Source organism: Ochotona curzoniae, unplaced genomic scaffold (assembly GCF_017591425.1).
Source record: "Ochotona curzoniae isolate NIBS_2020 unplaced genomic scaffold, NIBS_Ocur_1.0 patch429, whole genome shotgun sequence".
Taxonomy (NCBI): domain Eukaryota; kingdom Metazoa; phylum Chordata; class Mammalia; order Lagomorpha; family Ochotonidae; genus Ochotona; species Ochotona curzoniae.
The window spans coordinates 34,374-54,201 of NW_024467005.1; the positions used below are offsets into that span (position 1 = coordinate 34,374).

The following is a 19,828-nucleotide window of genomic DNA, read 5'->3' on the forward strand; positions in this document are numbered from 1 at the left end:
GCCCAAGTTCCTGGGCTTCTGAGCTCTTTTCCTCAGCTGTACACCAGTTTTTTATTCCTTCAATGGCTGATCTCCATGTGGTTTGAGTCCCTTGCCAGGCTGTCTGCCTACTGTCCTGTTTTAGAGCTGCTGTGTATTTAGAGTGGAGTACCATGAATGGGTTAGAATCCCTGAGCCCCATCAATGACTTCAGAATGGTTAGGGTGTGAGTGGCTGTATGAGCCAGGGCAGGGCCAGGATCGAATTAGAAACCTAGAGCTTCATCTTGGTCTCAGGTGAGTGGCAGATATTCAAGTGCTTGGGTCATCTTTCACTGGTGTGTTAGGGTGCTGGATCAGAAGCAGAATAGCTGGGATTTAAATTGGCACCTTGATATGGGATGTTGGTATTGCAGGAGACATCTTATTAACCCATTGTGTCACAGTCTCTGCCCTACCCTGCTGTTAAGCCAGTGGCTAGGGTGCCTTGGTTCATACTGGAGTAGTTGGGTTTGATTTTGGGCCTTGACTCTTGATTCCAGCTTCCTGCTAATGTGGACTGTGGAAGACCATGGAAGTGTCTGAAGTAGGTTTGTTGCCTGCTATCCGTGTGGCAGACTTTGGTTAAGTTTCCAGTTTGTTGGTATTTAGAAGATTCTCGGCTTTTGACCCAGTTGGAGGCTGCTGCTGTTATTTATGGAGTGAATTAGTCCTAGGAGCTGTATTAGTCTCTCTTTTAAAAAAAATATGTATTTATTTTTATTGGAAAGGCAGATTTAGAGATAGAATGAGAGACTGACTTCTTCCATGTACTGCTGGTTCACTCCCCAGAGGGCTGCAATGGCCAGAACTGAGCCAGGAGTACCCCGGGTCTCCCACATGGGTGCAGTAACCCAAGACTTTGGCCCATCCTTTGCTGCTTTCCCTGGCCACAAGCAGGCAACTAGATGGGAAGTGGAGCAGTTGAGACATGAACTGGTGCCCATATGGGATGTTGATGCTTGAAGATGGAGCATTAGCCAGTTGAGCTATTACAGCAACTGTAATAGTTGAGCTATTATTTGTCTCTTTCTTTAAAAAACAAAAATTGGGTTCCCTTTCCCATGTGGTTCTAATGTGCAGCCCCATTCTAGAGCATGGAGCTTATGCATTCAGTTGAAATAAGACATTTAGCCATTCTCATAGAGGCAGAAGTGAACATTCAGGAAGTGCTGATGAGTGTGTTCAGTCAGTGGGCCTGCCCAGGAAGAGGGATGGCACCCCCCACTTCCAAACACTGGTTGCTCACTTTGTCAGATGAACTGTTGTACCTGACACTACAAACATCTAGCTTTTTAAAAAATTGTTGTTGAATGGAAAAACAAAAAGGAGTCAATTTTGACATTGAGCCACATTTGAGGAAAAAAACGAATTAGTATTCCTTGCCCACCCATAGCACCTCTCATTATATATCTATATCTATATCTATCTCTATATCTATATAGAGATATATCTCTCAAGTATAGATATAGAGATAGATATAGATATAGATATATACTCATAGATATAGATATATACTCATATATCTATATCTCTCTAACCAAGGTCCTCTCTTCTTCATTTTTTTTAAGAGTTATTTTTATTGGAAAATCAGATATACAGAGAGGAAAGACAGGGAAAGATCTTCTGTCTGCTGGTTCACTCCCCAAGTGGCCACAATGGCCAGAGCTGAGCCAATCTGAAGCCAGGATTCCAGAGCCTCTTCTGGGTCTCCCATGTGGGTGCAGGGTCCCAAGGCTTTGGCCCGTCCTCAACTGCACCCTAGAGACAGCCATGTCCAGGGCTCATTAGACAGGATGTATTGCTTTGCTGTGGAAGAATATGTGAAAGCAGAACATAATTTACATTTTGAAAGTGATTTCTTTAAAACCAATTGTGTCTAGGCTTGTAAGTGCCATGTGTAAGCCATGGGGCCCTGGGAAATGCTTGGCACAGTAGTGTAGTCCAGAAGGGACCTGAGTCACAGGGAAGCAGCCAGGACAGATATGCATGGGTCTGATTCAGGGTGCCTGTGGAAATTGAGGCCTTACTTCCTTGATTCCTTAAAATCAGTCTAAATGCAAAAGGCACGTGGGATTCCTGGGTGAATTTATAAGCACTTTGAAAAATAGATTTAAAAAAAGAAAGAAAGAAAAATAGATTGAAAAAGTTCAAATGTGCCTTCTTTGAATTAGCTGCAGTTTTGCTTCACAAGGGTCGACCTTCCTGGAAGCTGCCGCTACCCTTCTCTGTGATGTGTGAGGAGCGGAAACTGGGGTCAGGAGTGTGCTGGGAAACTTCCTGTTTCTTTGTCCTTGTGCATATAGAGTTAGAGTGACTGGGGTGTCTTTGTGGGTTTACAGTTTGATTTACTCTGTCTCTAGTCATCCGGTACATATGCTTTATTTTCTTCTAATCATTTTCCAAGCTTAGCAATCTGGTGACAAGCTAGAGCTGGCTGAGGACTGGAAACCCACTGCCTCCCTTGGGGTGGGAAGCATCTCTAGGGAGCCTGTAGCTTTCTGTTTGTTCCCTCTGCAGTAATGGGTTGGGATAACTTGAGTAGGGACAGATATGGAAGGGACCGTACAGGGATGAAAGTGAAGGTTGCCGGCAGTTGGTGTTGCGCTGCTGCTTGAAGCACTGGCATCCCATGTTGGGATTTCAGGTCCCTTTTCTGCTGATGCACTTGAGAAGGCAGCAGAGGAGGGCCCAAGCACTTGGGCCCCTGACACTTATGTGGGATACCGACATGGAGTTTCTGGATGGAAAACTTCCAGTGGATGGAAGATCTGTCTCTCTTTGCCTTTGCCTGTTCCTCTCTCTGTAACCCTTTCTCTCAAGTAAATAAATACTTAAGCTTATTTGAAAGGCAGAGAGAAGTTGGGACAGCTTCTGTCTGCTGATTTGCCACACAGATGCCCACAACAGCTGGCTAAAAACAGTAGCCAGGAACTCCATCTGGGTATGTAGAAATTCAAATCCTTGGGCCATCATCTGCTGCCACTCAGGAAAGTTAGTGGGAAGCTAGATTGGAATAACTGCGACTAAAATCAGTACTCTGAGAAGGAATGCAGCAACCTAATTCACTGTGTCACAATGTCTGCCCCTAGCTGCATCCTTCTTGCCTTTAATTTTTAATCTTTGGCTTTTAAAATAGCACCTGATTTCCAAATAATTATTGTAGAGTAGAAACCTGCCCTCACTTTGTGCTAAGGGGATGATCAAGACAAAATGGAGATGGCAGAAAGGCAGGGTTTCAGGGACTTCCTCCGTCAGCTTAACCGTGTGGCAGTTGATGCTGCCTTGATGTTTTAAGGATGAGGAAAGCACTTTTTTTAAGGGGGACATGGGACGGATCCCTGCTTGGTGTGGAGATTGGTGAAGTGGACACACTTGTCTCTGTCCGTCCTCTGCTGGGGAAGCCTGGCAGTGTGGAACGGGCAGGTCCTGGCCCAGGGGCCTTGCCCGAGACACCCCTCCAAGACAAGCCTGATTCTGTAATCAGGCCTGGCAGACATCCCTGTCCTGCTCGTTGGTCTGACCTACCACCTCACCAGCTGGTCTCAGAGCAGCACTGCTGAGTTTGCCAGAATGTCTTGTGGATGTTTCTCTGCAGCATTTGGAAGTTCACCACTAAAACCGCAGAAGTTTGTGGTTGTTGAGAATTTGCAACTGGTGCAAGACTTAAGCAGGTAAAAGGCCAATTAGAGCTGTCTGTGGGAGGGAAGGAATTCTGTTAGCAGTAAGCCTGGATGAGCCAAGGGAGGAGATCCAAGTTTTGTCCTTTCATAATAAGCAAGGTATGTTGATTTGGCAATTTATGACATCAATGAAGTGTTCTGGTGGTAGAGCCTAAGGAATGTGGCCAGAGCAAGAATGTGGTTAAAAAGGTGTAACTTCACACACTTACGGCTAATGTTTTTTGCTTGGTTAAAAACTCAGTACAGGGACACCTTTCAGTGTATGTGTAACAACTCATAGTCTGGGCTGGTACTGTGGCTTAACTAGCTAATCTTCCACCTGCAACCACTAACATCCCATATGGGTATAAGGTTTGTGTTCCAGCTGCCCTCCTTTCTATTCAGTTTGCTGCATATAGCCTGGGAAAGCAGTGGAAGATGGCCCAAGGCCTTAGGACTCTGTACCCACGTGGGAGACCTGAGACTCCTGGTTCCTGGCTTCAGATGGGCTCAGCTCTGCCTATTGCAGTCATTTGAGGAGTAAACTAGCAGATGGAAAATCTTTCTGTCTCTTCTCTCTAAATCTGCTTTTCCAACAAAAGTCAATAAATCTTAAAGGTGGGGCGAGGGCCTGGCACAGTAGCCTAGTGGCTAAAGTCCTTGCCTTGCATGTGCTGGGATTCCATATGGGTGCCAGTTCATATCCTGGCAGCTCCACTTCCCTTCCCACTGTGGCCTGGGAGAGCATTCAAGGATGGCCCAAAACCTTGGGACCCTACACCCACGTGGGAGACCCAGAAGTTGTTCCTGGCTTCAGATCAGCTCTGCTTTAGTCTCTATGAACACTTGGGGAATGAACCAGTGGGTGGAAGATCTTTCTCTTTGTATCTCCTTCTTAGTGTAAATCTGACATTCCAATAAAAAGGGAACATATAAAAAAAAGGAAGAGGAATAGGAAGAGGTGTATTAGCAGGAAGCTAGGACAGCAGGTGGAACCCGGACTTGATTGTAGGCAATGCGACATGGAATGCACGTATGCTAAGCCGCATCTTAACTGCTGAATCAAACACATATTTACAACAAAGATACTTTCAAAAAATGTACTCAATCCTATGAACAGATGTCTAAGAAAACATTTTAGGAGCTATTTTAATCAACAATACCCAGGTAAGGCACTGCAGACCTAAGAGGTTAAACAGAAGGGCTGGGTGTTGTGGCATGGCAAGTTAAGCCACCATGTGCAATGCCCTCTTTGATGCTTTTCAAATAAAATAACTTTTTAAAAAGGATTTATTTATTTTTTATAAGATAGTCAGATGTATACAGAGAGGAGGCAGACAGAGAGGAAGATCTGTCCATTGATTGACTCCCTAGCTGGAGCTTTTCCTATCAGAAACCAGGTGCCCAGAGCCTCTTCTAGGACTCCCACGAAAGTATAGGGTCCCAAAGCTTTGGGCCATACTCTACTGGCTGCTTTTCCAGGCTACAAACAGGAAGCTGGATGGGAAGTAGGGCCGCCAGGATTAGAACGGGCCCATAAAATAATTAAAAAAAAAAGAGGAGCATTATTAAACTGAGCCCAAAGGCAAGGACGACTCCCTAGCCAGCCATCTTATCACAGCAGAGCGAGTGGGAGGTGGAGGGACAGTGAAGAAGTATGAAAGGTATGTGGCCAGCCTCAGCCAGATCCAAGAGAGAATGCATGAGCTCCCACCCCTCCATCCAAGAATCCAGTGAAAACAAACTACAATTATCCCGAGGCAGCCTAATCATTAACATCTCAATGTGTGTTTCCTGACTAATGATCTAATGCTGGGTGTGAAGCTTCAGTTGGTATGCATGCCAGTCTTTCCACACTTCATACAAAATACTCAGTTAAGATTTAAATGCATTACTACATCATGAAATGCAAGTCCTCACACTATTAAGCAGACATTTTCTTAAGTAGATGCTTCCTGGAAGCTCAAAGTTACCTTCTGACTGCCCCAGCTTCCTCAGCTGGGTACAAAGGTACATAGTAGAAGAGGCTGACCAGTGTGTCGGGGTCAGGCCTGGACCACAAAAGCTGCCCTGAGAGGCCAAAAGATGCTCACTGCAAGCTCTTGGCAGCATGTTCTCTTGCTGCTGTCCTCTAACAACTGCCAGGCACGAAGCAGACATTTGCCCTGGGAGAAAGCTTCTCACTCACTCCCTAAAATGCTTCACCAAGCACAAGGGCAACAGCCACCTGATTTTCACACTGGGCACTGGATCAGAAGGGCAGTTCGGGACATTACCCAGTACCTGTGCGGTATGTGAAGTCTCCTATGGCAACTTTGCCTGCTACTCTATAACATGAGCCTCATGCATAAAAAGCATAATATAAAATTTACCGTGACAAAGAGGGTTACATTGGTTAAGCCACTTGTATGTCTGCATGCCAAATCTATGGCTGGTCTGAGTCGTGGCTTCTTTGCTCCAGTCCAGCTCCCTGCTAATTTGATCCTGGGCAGGCAGCAGGGACACTCAGGTGATTGAGTCCGTGCCATCCTCATGGCAGACCCGGGTTGGAATACTGGGTTCCTGACTTAGGCCTAGTCCAACTCTTGTTCTTGTGGGCATTTGGGGAGTAAAGCAGGAAGATTTTGAAATAAGTAAAAATAAATTAAAAATAAATTTTCTTTCTTTTAAATCACCATCTTACCAATTTTAAGGTGTACTGTTTAATAGTAATGCTTCCCAGCATCCTGTGGATTCCAAAGAAGGGTGGAAGGAACTATTTTTCTTTCACATAAGAAGTTTACAGTCTACTCAGGTTAGAAGCCATGGCCCAGTGGGAAAAGGCTGTTCAGCCCTGGAGTTTGAGCCTTGTCTGTCCGTCTTGGAGTGACTGCATCTGGGTGAATTTATACCCATCTTGTAAACTTTTGCTTTCTTCACTACCGTTGGGAAAGACCACACCACCATTAGCAGAAACCTTTTGAGGAGGAGCTCTGTGAGCTCTGAGAATCTACGAGAATATTCCCAACTGGGAGAAGTGTTCACAGCAGTGCTTGCTTGTCAAAAGTGCTAATTTTTCTCCCATTTTTGTTAAACCTCTAAATCTTTTGTGTTGTATATGACCCTATTCCCACCATGGTCGCCCATGGTGTCTTTCTGGTCTTGCCCTCATGTGGCTCATGGGAACTTGTCTGGTGTCAGGAAAATCTCATTTGCCTAGTAACTGAGAGCAATTGAAGAGTGGTATCTGGAATCTTCATTAGTGACTTCATTGAAGACTCTCCATCTGATGGCAAAGAGTGAAACATTTTTCAGTGGCAGCAGTTTTTGTTATTTGGAGCCCAATGAAACAATGACATTATATCATTACTTTCCATTGTCATTGTGTTCAGTACATCCTGTTGGCCATCAGTCAGATTAAGCTGTTTTAAGCTGGTTAACCCTCTAGGATTTTTTTTGTATTAATGTTAGACTGACAGTTAATCTTTAACTTGTAAGTTTATGGGCTGCATAGAACCTGAAGTGTTTGTTTTAATTATCTTTTTTTTTTTCTTAAACTGTCTAAAACAGCTACATGAAATTTATTTTTAAAATAAAAATTTTAGAGCCTGGTGCAGTGGCGCAAGTGGTTAAGGTCCTCGCCTTGCATGGCCCCGGATCCCATATGGGCGCCGGTTCTAATCCTGGCAGCCCCACTTCCCATCCAGCTCCCTGCCTGTGGCCTGGGAAAGCAGTCGAGGATGGTGCAAAGCTTTGGGACCCTGCACCTGTGTGGGAGACCTGAAAGAGTCTCCTGGCTTCGGATTGGCATGGCATCGGCCGTTGCACTCACTTGGGGAGTGAATCATTGGACGGAAGATCTTCCTCTCTGTCTCTCCTCTCTGTATATCTGCCTTTCCAATTAAAAAAAAAAATCTTTAAAAAAATAATAAATAAAAAAAATAAAAATTTTATTTCCCTTAAATGTTGTAGTTTCCATGGGTTGCAGCTATTTGACAGTGGTGGCAGAGCAGGTGGGGAGTTAGGGGTTCCTGGGAGTGGTGGGTGGTCTAGCTGTGCTTCATTTGCTATGGCTAACAGTGGATTGCTTTCCACAATGTTTCCTGCTTTCTTAGGGAGGAAGCTTTTCTTAGGTAGGAAGCTGTGGCTTCAGAGTCATACAGTTTGGGTACCTAAAAGTTTTATTCACTGTTGAGTTTCTCTGTGTATGGAGAAACAGAAGTTTATTGCAGTACAGTTTGTGCTACACACATATTTGTTTCTGGCATTTGCTAAGAGGAGAGCGTGTGTGATTAGAGGTCTCTTGTGTGTGTAATCACTTGGATAGGTCTGGCGAAGCAGGCTGAGGGAACTAGAGTTACTGCCTTCCAGGAGCCAGGGTTCCTGGAGTTAACTCTCAGCTTCTACTTCTCATTTGCCATTTGAGCTTTGGCAGTTGTGTTAGTCAAATACTGCGGGGTTCCGCAGATTCTTTGAGAAGACACGGTATGGATGGGTATGTGAAGTGTGACGGAGGCCCAAGTTCTGGGTGCTCTTTTGTCACACCATGTTCTGGCCACCAGGCTCTTTGAGCTTTGCTCACTCTGCACTGGCTAAGTAGGTAAGTTAGAGACTGAGCAAAAAGACCTTCCAGAAGGATGCCCTAGTACAAGTTGTGTAGATGCAGCCTAGAAGCTTCCTGGGATGGGTACAGATAACCCTTGCTTATGGGGAAACAACATCAGAAAGACAAAAGTCTGCTGTTTGCCAAGTAGCAAAAAGATTCTTTCTCCCCAGAGCTTGGAAAACCAGTGCAGAGTAGTTGGAGTTGTGCCTTGGACATCGCCCGCCTGCTAAATGCAGAGTCCTTAGTCATACCCATGAAACAGATAGCCCATGTCGTCATCTGTCCTCAGATAGCAGACTGAGCTTATGCATTTGGTAGGGCAGGGTGTGTCTTATAACTGGAGCTGTTCTCAAATAAGCTGAGAGTTTAAAAATTAAGATCTAGAATAGACAAGTAAAAGGTCAGTTGTATAGTAAATGGGAAAGTAGGGAAAAAGCAGGGAAAAGCTTTCTTTTTTTAAAATTTATTTATTGTCTCTTAGATTTACAGAGGGAAATTTTTTTTTTGTTAAAGATTTATTTTATTTATTGGAAAGTCAGATAGAGAAGAGGAGAGAAAGAGGAATATCTTCCGTCCGATGATTCACTCCCCAAGTGAGCACAACAGTCGATGCTATGCCAATCCAAAGCCAGGAGCCAGGAACTTCTTTCACGTCTCCCACATGGGTGCAGGTTCCCAAGACTTTGGACCATCCTCTGTGGCTTTCCCAGGCCACAAGCAAGGAGTTGGATGGGAAATGGAGCAGCCAGGACATGAATCAGCACCCATTTGGGATTCTGGTCTGTGCAAGGCAAGGAGTTTTAGCTATTAGACTACCATGCTGGGCCTGAAAAAACTATTTCTTTAAAAAAAAAAAAAAGATGTATTTTATTTGAAGCAAGCTACGCAGAGAGTGGTCAGAGAGACAAAGAGCTTCCATCTGATGGTTCACCCCTCAGATGGTTTACAACAGCCAAGATTGGGCTAGGCTAAAGCCAGTTTTCTTCTGGATCTCCACTCTGGGTAGCAGGCTCAGGTCCATCTTATGTTGTTTTCCAGGTGCGTAAGTAAGGAGCTGGATGGAAGGTGGAGCAACCAGAATCTTCAGGTATCCATAGCAGCTAGAGTTGGGCCAAGTCATTTGTGCCACTGTACCCATGTGGGAGACTCAGAAGAAGCTGCTGGCTTCTAGCTTCAGATCTTCCCACTTCTGGTCATTGCAGCCATTTGAGGAGTGAACCAGCAGATGGAAGATCTCTGTCTCTGTCCTTCTTTCTCTTTCAAATAAAAGTAAATCTTTAAAAAATAATCTCCCTATGTTATGATGGTTGATACAAGAAGAATATTGATGGACCTGGCCCAGCGGCATGGCGACTAAAGTTCTCACTGGGATCCCATATGGGCACCAGTTCTAATCCCGGTGGCCCCGCTTCCCACCCAGCTCCCTGCTTGTGGCCTGGGAAAACAGTTGAGGACGGCCCAAAGCCTTGGGACCCTGTACCCATGTGGGAAACCTGGAGGAAGTTCCTGGCTCCTGGCTTCAGATTGGCACAGCACTAGCTGCTGCAGTCACTTGGGGAATGAACCAGCAGACGGAAGATCTTTCTCTCTGTCTCTCCTCTCCTCCGTATATCTGACTTTCCAATAAAAATAAATAAACCTCTAAAAATTTTTTCCCTTTCCCCCCCTTATTAAGATTTATTTATTTCTTTTTATTGGAAGGCAGAGTCACAGAGAGTTGAAGAAACAGATTTTTGGTCTGCTGACTCACTCGCCAAGTGGCCACAGTGGCCAGAGATGAGCCAATCTGAAGCCAGAAGCTTCTGTGAAGCTTCATCCATGTGAGTGCAGGGTCCCAAGGGTTTGGGCCATCCTCTACTGCTTTTGCAGGCCACAAGCAGGGAGCTGAATAGGAAGTGGAGCAGCTGGGACACTAACCAATGCCCATATGGGATCCTGGTGGATGCAAGGTGATGATTTAGCCGCTAGGCCACTGTACTGGACCCCATCATGCACCTTTTTTTTTTTTTTTTAAATCAGACAGAAAAGTTTGCTTGCGAAGGAACCAGGTGAGCAGGGAAGGAGAAAGCTCCTCTGGAGAAAAATCCGGGAGATGGGGTGCCTCTCGAAAGGGCAGGAAGAGAGACACCCACATTTTTTTTTTTTTTTTTTTTTTTTTTTGGAAAGGCAGATATACAGAGGGAAAGCTATCTTTCATCTGCTGATACACTCCCCTAGTGACCTCGACAACCAGAGCTGAGCCAATCCAAAGCCAGGAGCCAGGAACCCCTTCTGGGTCTCCCACGTGGGTGGAGGATCCCAAGGCCTTTGGTTGTCGTCTACTGCCTTCCCACAAGCAGGGAGCTGGATGAGAAGTAGAGCAGCCAGGATATAAACTGGTGCCCATATGGGATCCCTGCGCATTCAAGGCGAGGACTTTAAGCCATTAAGAGTACTGCAAGGGCCCACCCATCATGTACTTTTAAAAAATGATGTGTTTTATTGATTTGAAAACTTGAGTTGCAGAGAGTAGGAAAGATGGATGTCTCTCATCTGCTGGTTTACTCCTCAAATGGCTACAGTGTCCGGAGCTGGACCCATCTGCTGTGAAGAGTCGGAAACTTTGAGTATGCCACTGGGGTGTTTGGGTCCAAGCACTTGGATCATCGTCTGCTGCTTTCCCAGGTGCATTGGGTCAGAAGTGGAGTGGCCAAGACTCGAACCAGCGACATGAGGTGCTGCCAGCCGCCCATCTCCCACTCCTCAACCCCCCCTCCCCGGTTTGCTTTATGGAGTCCTGTTGTTACTGGGGATTTGATGATTTCTCATTTTGGCTCCATCAGTTTTTGCTTCACATATTTTGCAGCTGAATTGCTTATTGCATATGTATTTTAAATGGTTGTCTTTTTGGTGGTAGACTTAATTTTTAAATTTTTTATTATTTTTATAATTTTTAAAATTATTTTATTTTATTTTTTAATTTTTTGTATTTTAAATGTTATCTTTTTGGTGGTGGACTTAATTTTTAAATTTAATTTTAATTTTTAATTTTTTTATTTTGAATTTTTGAATTATGTGTTACAATTTCATATAGACTGGGATTTTCCCCCAAACTCCCACCCCCCGACAGATTTTCCCCATTTTACTATAGTAGTATGTTACTATAGTGGTATAATCCTTCATTAATCTTTTTTCCATTATTTCATGTCCTTCTCTATTTCTGGTCATTTTCCTTGCTCTGAAGCCTCCTTTGTCTGATAGTGCTATAGACACTCTTTCCTCTAAGTACTATTTCCATGATACATCTGTTCCATCCTTTTAGTTTCAGCTGATCTTTGTTAGATAATTCTGCTGATTCTATCATCTTGGTGTTATCTGTTGATTATCTTTTTTTCCATTAAATATGGAGATCTTCCTACTTGATTTGTTGAATGATATTTTTTAAAAAATGAAATCTGGACCTTTTTTTTTTTTTTCTTTTTGTATTTCTTTCTGAAGTTCTTCGTTCTATTTGAGCTGGCTTTTCCTCCCATTGCTGTGGAAGGGCCCCTTGTTCCTGCCAAGTGAAAGTAAAAGCCTAGCTTGTGGAGAGCTGAGTGCAGTGGGGGAGGTACTTGATCTTTGGGCAGTGGTGGAGAGTGGGTTGGTTAACCACTGGTCCTGCTCCCAGCAGGGAGGTGCTGCTTCTGTGTGGGCGTGGCCATCTCGGCTCTCCCTGTGATTTCTGTGGCTCCTGCAGGGTGGAGAGTACTTGATTGACCAGTGGCCGTGGGAGTCTAGCTCCCTGCTTGGCCTTTTCTGAAGCTGCCCCACCCAGTAGGGATGTTTTGGATACTTTGTTACAGCCATATGAGGGTAGAAGTGTGGCTCCCCAAATGGCATTTGCAGATTTGGCTGGGGTGGAGCCTTAGTTCTCTTCAGTAGTGTTTATCACAGTAAAGCTGTTCTTGCCATACATTTTCTGTTTTGCTAGACTGCCCTTTTTGTTCCTTTGGGTTTAGGAAGCAAACTTTTGCTAGAGCATCTTTGAACTTTTTGGCATTTCTGGGTTGCCAGCTTCCTCAGGTCCAGTCCTGGGATATAAGAAGCAAAAAGAAAACCCAGGAAACATCCCTGTGTTCCTTGTTTTCTGAAATCCTTACTTGGTCTATTGCCTTCTTTTTACTTTTTAAGGATTTAAAAAAAAATTTAGACTCTATTTATAAACATTTAAAATTTTTGTTTTATTTGAACAGCAGAGGGAGACAGACAGGGAGAGGAAACACATTTCACAGACTCATTCTCCAAATTCAAGTGGGAGCCAGGATCTCAGCCCAGGTTTTCCTTGTGGGAAACAGAGACCCAAGTTCTTGAGCTGTCCTCTGCTGTCTCCCAGATGCCCATATCAACGGAAAGCTGCATTGGAAATGCAAGGGCTTGGCGTCTGGGATAATAATGTCTAGGATTTTAAATTGTATTTAATGGGAAAAATAGAAGCAAAATTGATCAACTCTGTCCAAAAGGCCAAGTTTTTTTTTTTTTCAGTGTTCCAGAAGAACTTCTGTATCCTGAGATTCTGCTCCATTTTCTTCTGAACATATTAAAATGATCCTTTTCACAATTGTGGATCTAATCCTCTGGGATTTATCTTGTTTGTGACAGTGAAGTGAGAAAGGAACCTGGCTGCATTAGTGTTTTGCCTAGATGGCCACATTTCCTGGCACTTCTCCAAGCTGGTTTTGAGCTCTGGAGTCTCTGTCTGCTCCACCCCATGTGACACTAACGGACACAGGAGCCGTGATAAATTTTTGTAGAACAAGACTACTATCTTGTTGTACTTACTTGATGTTTAGTTCTGTCCCCTGAAGTTTAGTTAAAAAAGAAAGGGGCTGGTGCCATTGTGTAGTAATTTAAGCCTCTGCCTGTAGCCCTGGCATCACATATGGACAACGATTTGTGTCCCAACTGCTCCACTTCTGATCCAGCTCTGCATATGGTCTGGGAAAGCAGTGGAAGTACTGGTGCCTCTGTGCCCAGATGGGACACCTGGAAAATGTTCCTCTCCTGGCTTTGAATCAGCTCAGCTCCAACTCTTACTGCCATTTGAGGGAGTGAACCTGTGGATAGAAGATCTTTGTCTTTCCTCTTCTCTCTATAACCTGATTATCAAATGAAAATAAGTAAATCTTTAAAATAAAAGCAAGATAAGCAGTATTGACAGCAAATAAAACCCTGTTGCAATTGGCTTGGATTTGCATTGACTTTGAATATGCCATCTGCTTCAGTAGCTTTTTTTTCTTTAGTTGTGTTTATCTAACTTAGGTTACCTAAGTCAAAATGGAAAAGTAGTCATGATGGCTTTGGTCACTGGCAGGTACCTGTTAAGTCCCACAAGGTTTGTGTGTGGTGGCTGCTAGCTTTAGAACAGCTGTCTTATACGCCTGAAGCCAGTGGGTAGTTACTGAATTTCTCTGTGCAGATTATGCTTTTTAGTTTTTTCAAAGACATTTTAAACTGTGTTAGTTTAATTTGCCACAAGGCTTTTTCTGTAAACACATGCACACGGGCCCAGCGTGGTAGCCTAGTGGCTAAAGTCCTCGCCTTGAGTGCTCCGGGATCCCATCTGGGCTCAGGTTCTAATCCAGGCGACCTTGCTTTCCTTCCAGCTCCCTGCTGCTGGCCTGGGAATGCAGTCAAGGACAACCCAAAGCTTTGGGACCCTGCACCCACGTGGAAACCTGGAGGATGCTCCTGGCTTCAGATTGGCACAGCTCCGGCTGTTGTGGCCGCTTGGGAGTGAGCCATCAGACAGAAGATCCTCCTCTCTGTCTCTCCTCCTCTCTGTATATCCGCCTTTCCAATAAAAATTAAAAAATAAATCTTAAAAAAAAAAAAAAAAGAAAACACATGCACACATTTTCTTTTCCCCATAGATTGTTTCAAAGTGAATTGCACAGTGTTTGGCACTTCATCCTTGAATACTTCACATTGGCACACGTGAAGTTAAGGACAGTCCCCTCTGGAGACCTGCCACCATTGTATCACTTAAAAGAGTGATTGACTCTGCTCCAGCTCACTTGCAGAATTCCCCAGTTGCACCCTGGGGAGCTGTGTATGATCAAGGTGCACACATTACATCTGGTTGCTTTCCACATCTGCAGTTGGCACCTTGTGTTTAGATGTGTAAATACTTGATGAGACCAGGCCAATTATCTTGTTAGAGGTTCCCGCATTCTTTTTTTTTTTTTTTAAGGTTTATTTGTATTGCAAAGTCAGATATACAGAGAGGAGGAGAGACAGGAAGATTTTTCCGACCAATGATTTACTTCCTAAGTGACCACAATGGCGGGTGCTACGCCGATCTGAAGCCAGGAGCCAGGAACGTCCTCCAGGTCTCCCATGCGGGTGCTGGGTCCCAAGGCTTTGGGCCATCCTCGACTGCTTTCTGAGGCCACAAGCAGGGAGCTGGATGGGAAGCGGGGCTGCCAAGATTAGAACCAGCGGCCATATGGGATCCCCGGGCATTCAAGGCGAGGACTTTAGTTGCTAGGCCACCGTGCCTGGCCCTAGATGGTCCCACATTCTAGAGTTGACTGATAGTCTTTTACTGTTGCCCATATTTGCTTGTAAATTAGAATTTAGACCTAGGATAGAACTGCCCAATAGAAATGTGATGTCAGCCATGTTTCATCTAGATTTTCTTCATTTTAACTTTGTTAACAAAAGCAAGTGTCATTTTAATAGATTTCTAATTATCTACAATAAAATTTTATTTGATATATTTTTGCTATTCCCAAAGCATTATTTCAGTTTTTGGTCAATATTGTAAAAATTTTAATGAGGCACTTTTCTTTTTCAAACAAAATTTTCAGAATCACTGAGTGGACCAGCTGTGTACCCAGCACTGAGCAGCGCTGGCTTTTCTGCAAGGCCTAGAGACTAAGTCTGACTCAGGGACAATGTCTTTGGCAGAACATTTGGTAGCAAATGCATGACTTTGAACTCCTGCGAATTGCTGAACTCTGAATATGCTTCTCTTCTTTTTTAGGCTCTGGATGCTGTGGGATGGAGCAGGTGTGCCGAGGGTGAGGACCCACGCTCTGGGATCCATTCATTTGCTGCCTGCCTTAGCAAGATCGTCAGCTTGAGCAAACTTGGCCCAGGATGAGGATGCCTGTGGGCCTCCCGCTGCTGTTCCCCCTCTGGGGGAGGACCTTCCTCCTCTTCCTCCTGTCTGCAGCTGTGGCTCAGTCCCGCTGGCCCAGTGACCCCTCAGAGCCTGTCAGGGACTGGGAGAACCAGCTTGAGGCGTCCATGCACTCCGTGCTGTCAGACCTGCACGAGGCGGTCCCCACAGTGGTTGGCATTCCTGATGGCACAGCTGTGGTCGGGCGCTCGTTTCGAGTGGCCATTCCAACAGATCTAATTGGCTCCAGTGGAGACGTCATCAAGGTGAGATGGATAAATGAAGAGGAGTTCAAGTTTTCTTGTCTTCTGTTTTAGATTTGGTGCCTTTTCCTTCCCAGTTTGAAACACTGCCCCAGGGGTTCCAAGCTCAGTTCTTCCAGTTCCAGCTCAGGGTGGCTCAGGAAAGTCACAGTCACTGATCCTCACGGGGATTCCTGTGTATCTTATAAAAGGGTCCTAGGCTGTATTCTTTGTATCATCTTGAGGCTGTCTTCATACAAAAAAAATTTTCTTGAACATACTATAAGGAATAGAGTGGTTAAATGCTGCATTCACATGGGAATACCCGAGTTTGGTTTTCTCAGCTTCCTGGGGACCAGCAGTGATAGTTCAGGTAGTTGTGTTCCTGCCACAACCATGGGAGACTAGATTGAGTACCCCACTCGTACCTGTGTCAAATGCCCTGGCCGTGGCAGGTGTGTAGGATGACTAGCAGGTGAAAGCTCTGTCACTATCTTTCTCTCTCTGTCTCTCAGAAGAGAAAAAAAAAAAAAAGATGTGATATTCTGCTCTGATTTGGCAGTTTTTATTTATTAATGTGTTTTATCACTTAGTCAAGATGGCAGGTTTACTCCATTTCCTTTTGGGAAAGGGGGCATCTCAAACCCTTGTTTGCAAGAGTGTCTTAGCTCACTCAGGGTGGGAGCCAGGTGAAACAAGAGGCCTTTGTGTGAAGATGCAGCGTCTGACTGTGTGTTGAGCATTGGAATTTCTTCTAGCACCTTAGTGTGCAGGCAGGTGTTGTGACCTGAATATTGAGTAAGATTTGCCTTCCAAAGCTCATGTAGATGTCTAAAATGGAAAACCTTAGGTTAATGGTTAATGAGTTAATGGTTAAAAAATTACAGCTGAGACTGTTGTTAATTTTTTCACATGACAGCCATTATTTTTCTTTTTTTCATTTTAAAATAAAGAAACCATGGGTTATACAGAAACAGGTGACTTTTTTTTAAAGAGTATTTATTTTTATTTCAAAGGCAGATTTACAGAGAGAAGGAAGATCTTCCATCTGCTGGTTCCAAATGGCTGCAACAGCTGGAGCTAAGCTGATCTGAAGCCAGGAGCTTCTTCCAGGTGTCCCACATGGGTACAGAAGTCCAAGAACTTGAACCATCCTCTGCTGCTTTTCCCACCGATAAGCAGAGGGCTTGATTGGAAGTGGCGCAACAGAATGTGAACTGGCAGCAATATGGAATGTCAGCGCCACAGGTGGAGGCTTAGCCTATCATGCCATGATAACGGCCCCCAAAACAGGTGGTCTTTTCCCCCAAGATTGCTTGCTGCTTCAAGTAAACTCCTTTACAAAAATAAACAAAAAACAGGTGGTGGACCAGATTTAGTTCATCGCCGTAGTTTGCTGACTACTACCCAACAGCATAGAGGTGTGCCTTGAAATTCAGTTAAAAATACTCTTTTTTTTTTAAAGATTTATTTTTATTATTTTTTTTATTGGAAAGGCGGATATACAGAGAGGAGAGACAGAGAGGAAGATCTTCCATCCAATGATTCACTCCCCAAGTGAGCGCAACGGCCGATGCTATGCCAATCCGAAGCCAGGAGACTCTTTCAGGTCTCCCACACAGGTGCAGGGTCCCAAAGCTTTGCACCATCCTCGACTGCTTTCCCGGGCCACAGGCAGGGAGCTGGATGGGAAGTGGGGCTGCCGGGATAGAACCGGCGCCCATATGGGATCCCGGGCGTGCAAGGCAAGGACCTTAACCACTTGTGCCACTGCGCTGGGCCCGAGTTAAAAATACTCTTAAGAGCTATAATTCATTTTAGTACTTTTCTGTCAGCTCAGCATTTTAGACTTCTGCTTGCATGTAGTGTTCTGACTACCTGTAAATATATTTCACTCACCAAAATATACAACTTTTTTAGCATAAATATTGGTGGCTAAGAATTCAGGAATTCAAGGCTTGTTTGGGGTCCATCTGATGTCTTCATGGAGCAGCTCATCAGGGGTTGAAGAATCCACCTCTGCTTGCTGCTGAGGACTGAGCTGGGGCTGTTGGCCGTTGTTCCCCTCCTCTTAGATCTCTTCATGAACTGTGCTTGGGGTTTCTCACAATATAATGGTCATTTGTTTAATGTTTATTTATTTGTCTATTTGAAATGCTGAGTGGCAGAGAGCAAGGAATTAGTTCACTTCTTCAGTGGTTGGAACATTTGGGCTGTGCCAGGCCGAAGCCAGGAGTCAGGAACTCCATCCTGGTTTCTCTCATGGGTGGTAGGGACTTGGGTACTTGAGTCATTACCTGTGGTTCTGACCCCACCATATGCATTAGCTTGATGGGAAACTGAGGCAGGTCCCAGACCCAGGCACTTTGATATGGGAAGTGGAGGTACCTGACTTTGATTTAACCCTTTGTGCCACAATTCCTATTCATAGCTAGATTTTTAAGATTGCATATTCCAAGAAATGAGAAGAGAAGCTGCCAGTCTACCTTAAGGCTTAGATTGGGAAGCTTGCACAGCAGTATTTCCTTTGTTCAGACCATCCTTCCACCTTCCCCTTCTCTGACTTGTAAGTCCCAGATGTCCAGATTAGAAATGGTTGCTAGTTGAGAGATGAGTCTTTGTTTTTCCTCTAATCTATTTAGGTGAATCTGTTCCTTTCCTGCACCCTTCCAGGGCTCCTTTCCTTTCTGCTCTGGTCTCTTGTCGTTCCATCTTGGCTCATTCTCAACGTGGTCCTGTGGTCTCAGGAGCAGCTGACATAGCTCTGTTCCATGAAGTGTTTTGTGTGACTAAAGATGGGAGCTCCACTGAGTGACTAGCCTCGTCTTCAAGCAGAGAAAGGTTCTGAGGGCATTGCTGGCAGGCTGACCTGGAGACAGTGGTCACACCCCTATCTTCTCTGATCAGGATGTTAGAAAAATATTAAGATTTGGGATTGGAATATATGGATAGGGCAACTTCTGATTGCTGAGGCCTGTGGCGTTGCCCTATATGAGATCAATGTAGGCAGAACCCTGACTTTTGACTCTGGCCCTCTCTACTCCCCGGTTTTTTATTTGTGTGTCTATGTGTGGAGGTACATATTTGGTTCTGGGTGTCATCTCTAGTCATAGTTCTTTGTGTATATATGACCCAGGTACTCAGTGTGAATCTAGTTGAAACTGCTTAGGCCAATTTAATGGTAGTTTGAGGGTAATTTAGGACAGCATTGTGGCAAAGCAAGTTAACCTGCTGCCTGTGACACTGATATCCCATATGAGTACCAGTTCAAGTCCTGGCTGCTCTGCTTCCAATCTAGCTTCCTGTTAATGCACCAGGGAAAGCAGCAGAAGATGGCCCATGTGTCTGAGCCCATGCTACCCAAGTGGGAGTGTTGGGTAAAGTTCCAGGTTCCTGGCTTTGGCCTGGTCCAGACTTAGTTGTTACAGCCATTTTGGGAATAATGGAAGGCCAGTCTCCCTCTTACTCTGCCTTAGTAAGGGATGGGGTTGTGGTACATCAGATTAATAAGCTACTGCCAGTGAAGCTGGCATCCTGAAGTTTTAGTCTTGGCTGCTCCAGTTCTATCCATTTCCCTGCTAATGTGCCTGGGAAAGCCATGGAAGATGACCCAAGTGTTTGGGCCTCTGCCACCCAAGAGGGAAACCTGAATGGAATTCCAGGCTTTTGTATTTGTTTGTCTGTTTTTTTTAAGATTTATTTTTATTGCAAAGTCGGATATATAGAGAGAAGAGACAGAGAGGAAGATCTTCCATCCTATGATTCACTCCCCAAGTGAGTGCAACGGCCGGTGTTGTGCCAATCTGAAGTCAAGATCCAGGAACTTCTTCCGGGCATCCCACACGGGTGCAGGGTCCCAAAGCTTTGGGCCGACCTTGACTTCTTTCCCAGGCCACAGGCAGGGAGCTGGATGGAAAGTGGAGCTGCCGGGATTAGAACCGGCGCCCATATGGGATCCCGGAGCGTTCAAGGCGAGGACTTTAGCCACTAGGCCACGCCGCTGGGCCCAAATTTCAGGCTTTTATATTTGGCCTAACCTGGTCATGGCTGTTGTGACCATTTGGAGAATGAACCAATGGATGGAAGGTCTCACTGTCTTACTGCCTTTCAAATAAGTAAATATATCTTTTATAAAAGAAATATTAACTTAGTATTCCTGACTTTCATGATTGGAACCT

The 19,828-nt window shown here is 44.7% G+C and overlaps 1 protein-coding gene across 2 annotated transcripts in view; it reads left to right on the forward strand.

The window, feature by feature from the left end:
• The window catches only part of LOC121167796 (dystroglycan), a 67,623-nt gene that overhangs the window by 34,315 nt on the left and 13,480 nt on the right, over positions 1 to 19,828 (forward strand). For both annotated transcript variants that reach the window (XM_040997424.1, XM_040997423.1), the window contains exon 3: positions 15,271 to 15,674. In XM_040997424.1, the coding sequence (XP_040853358.1) occupies positions 15,387 to 15,674 (288 nt within the window). In that variant the 5' untranslated portion in view covers positions 15,271 to 15,386. The remainder of the gene's footprint in view (positions 1 to 15,270; positions 15,675 to 19,828) is intronic.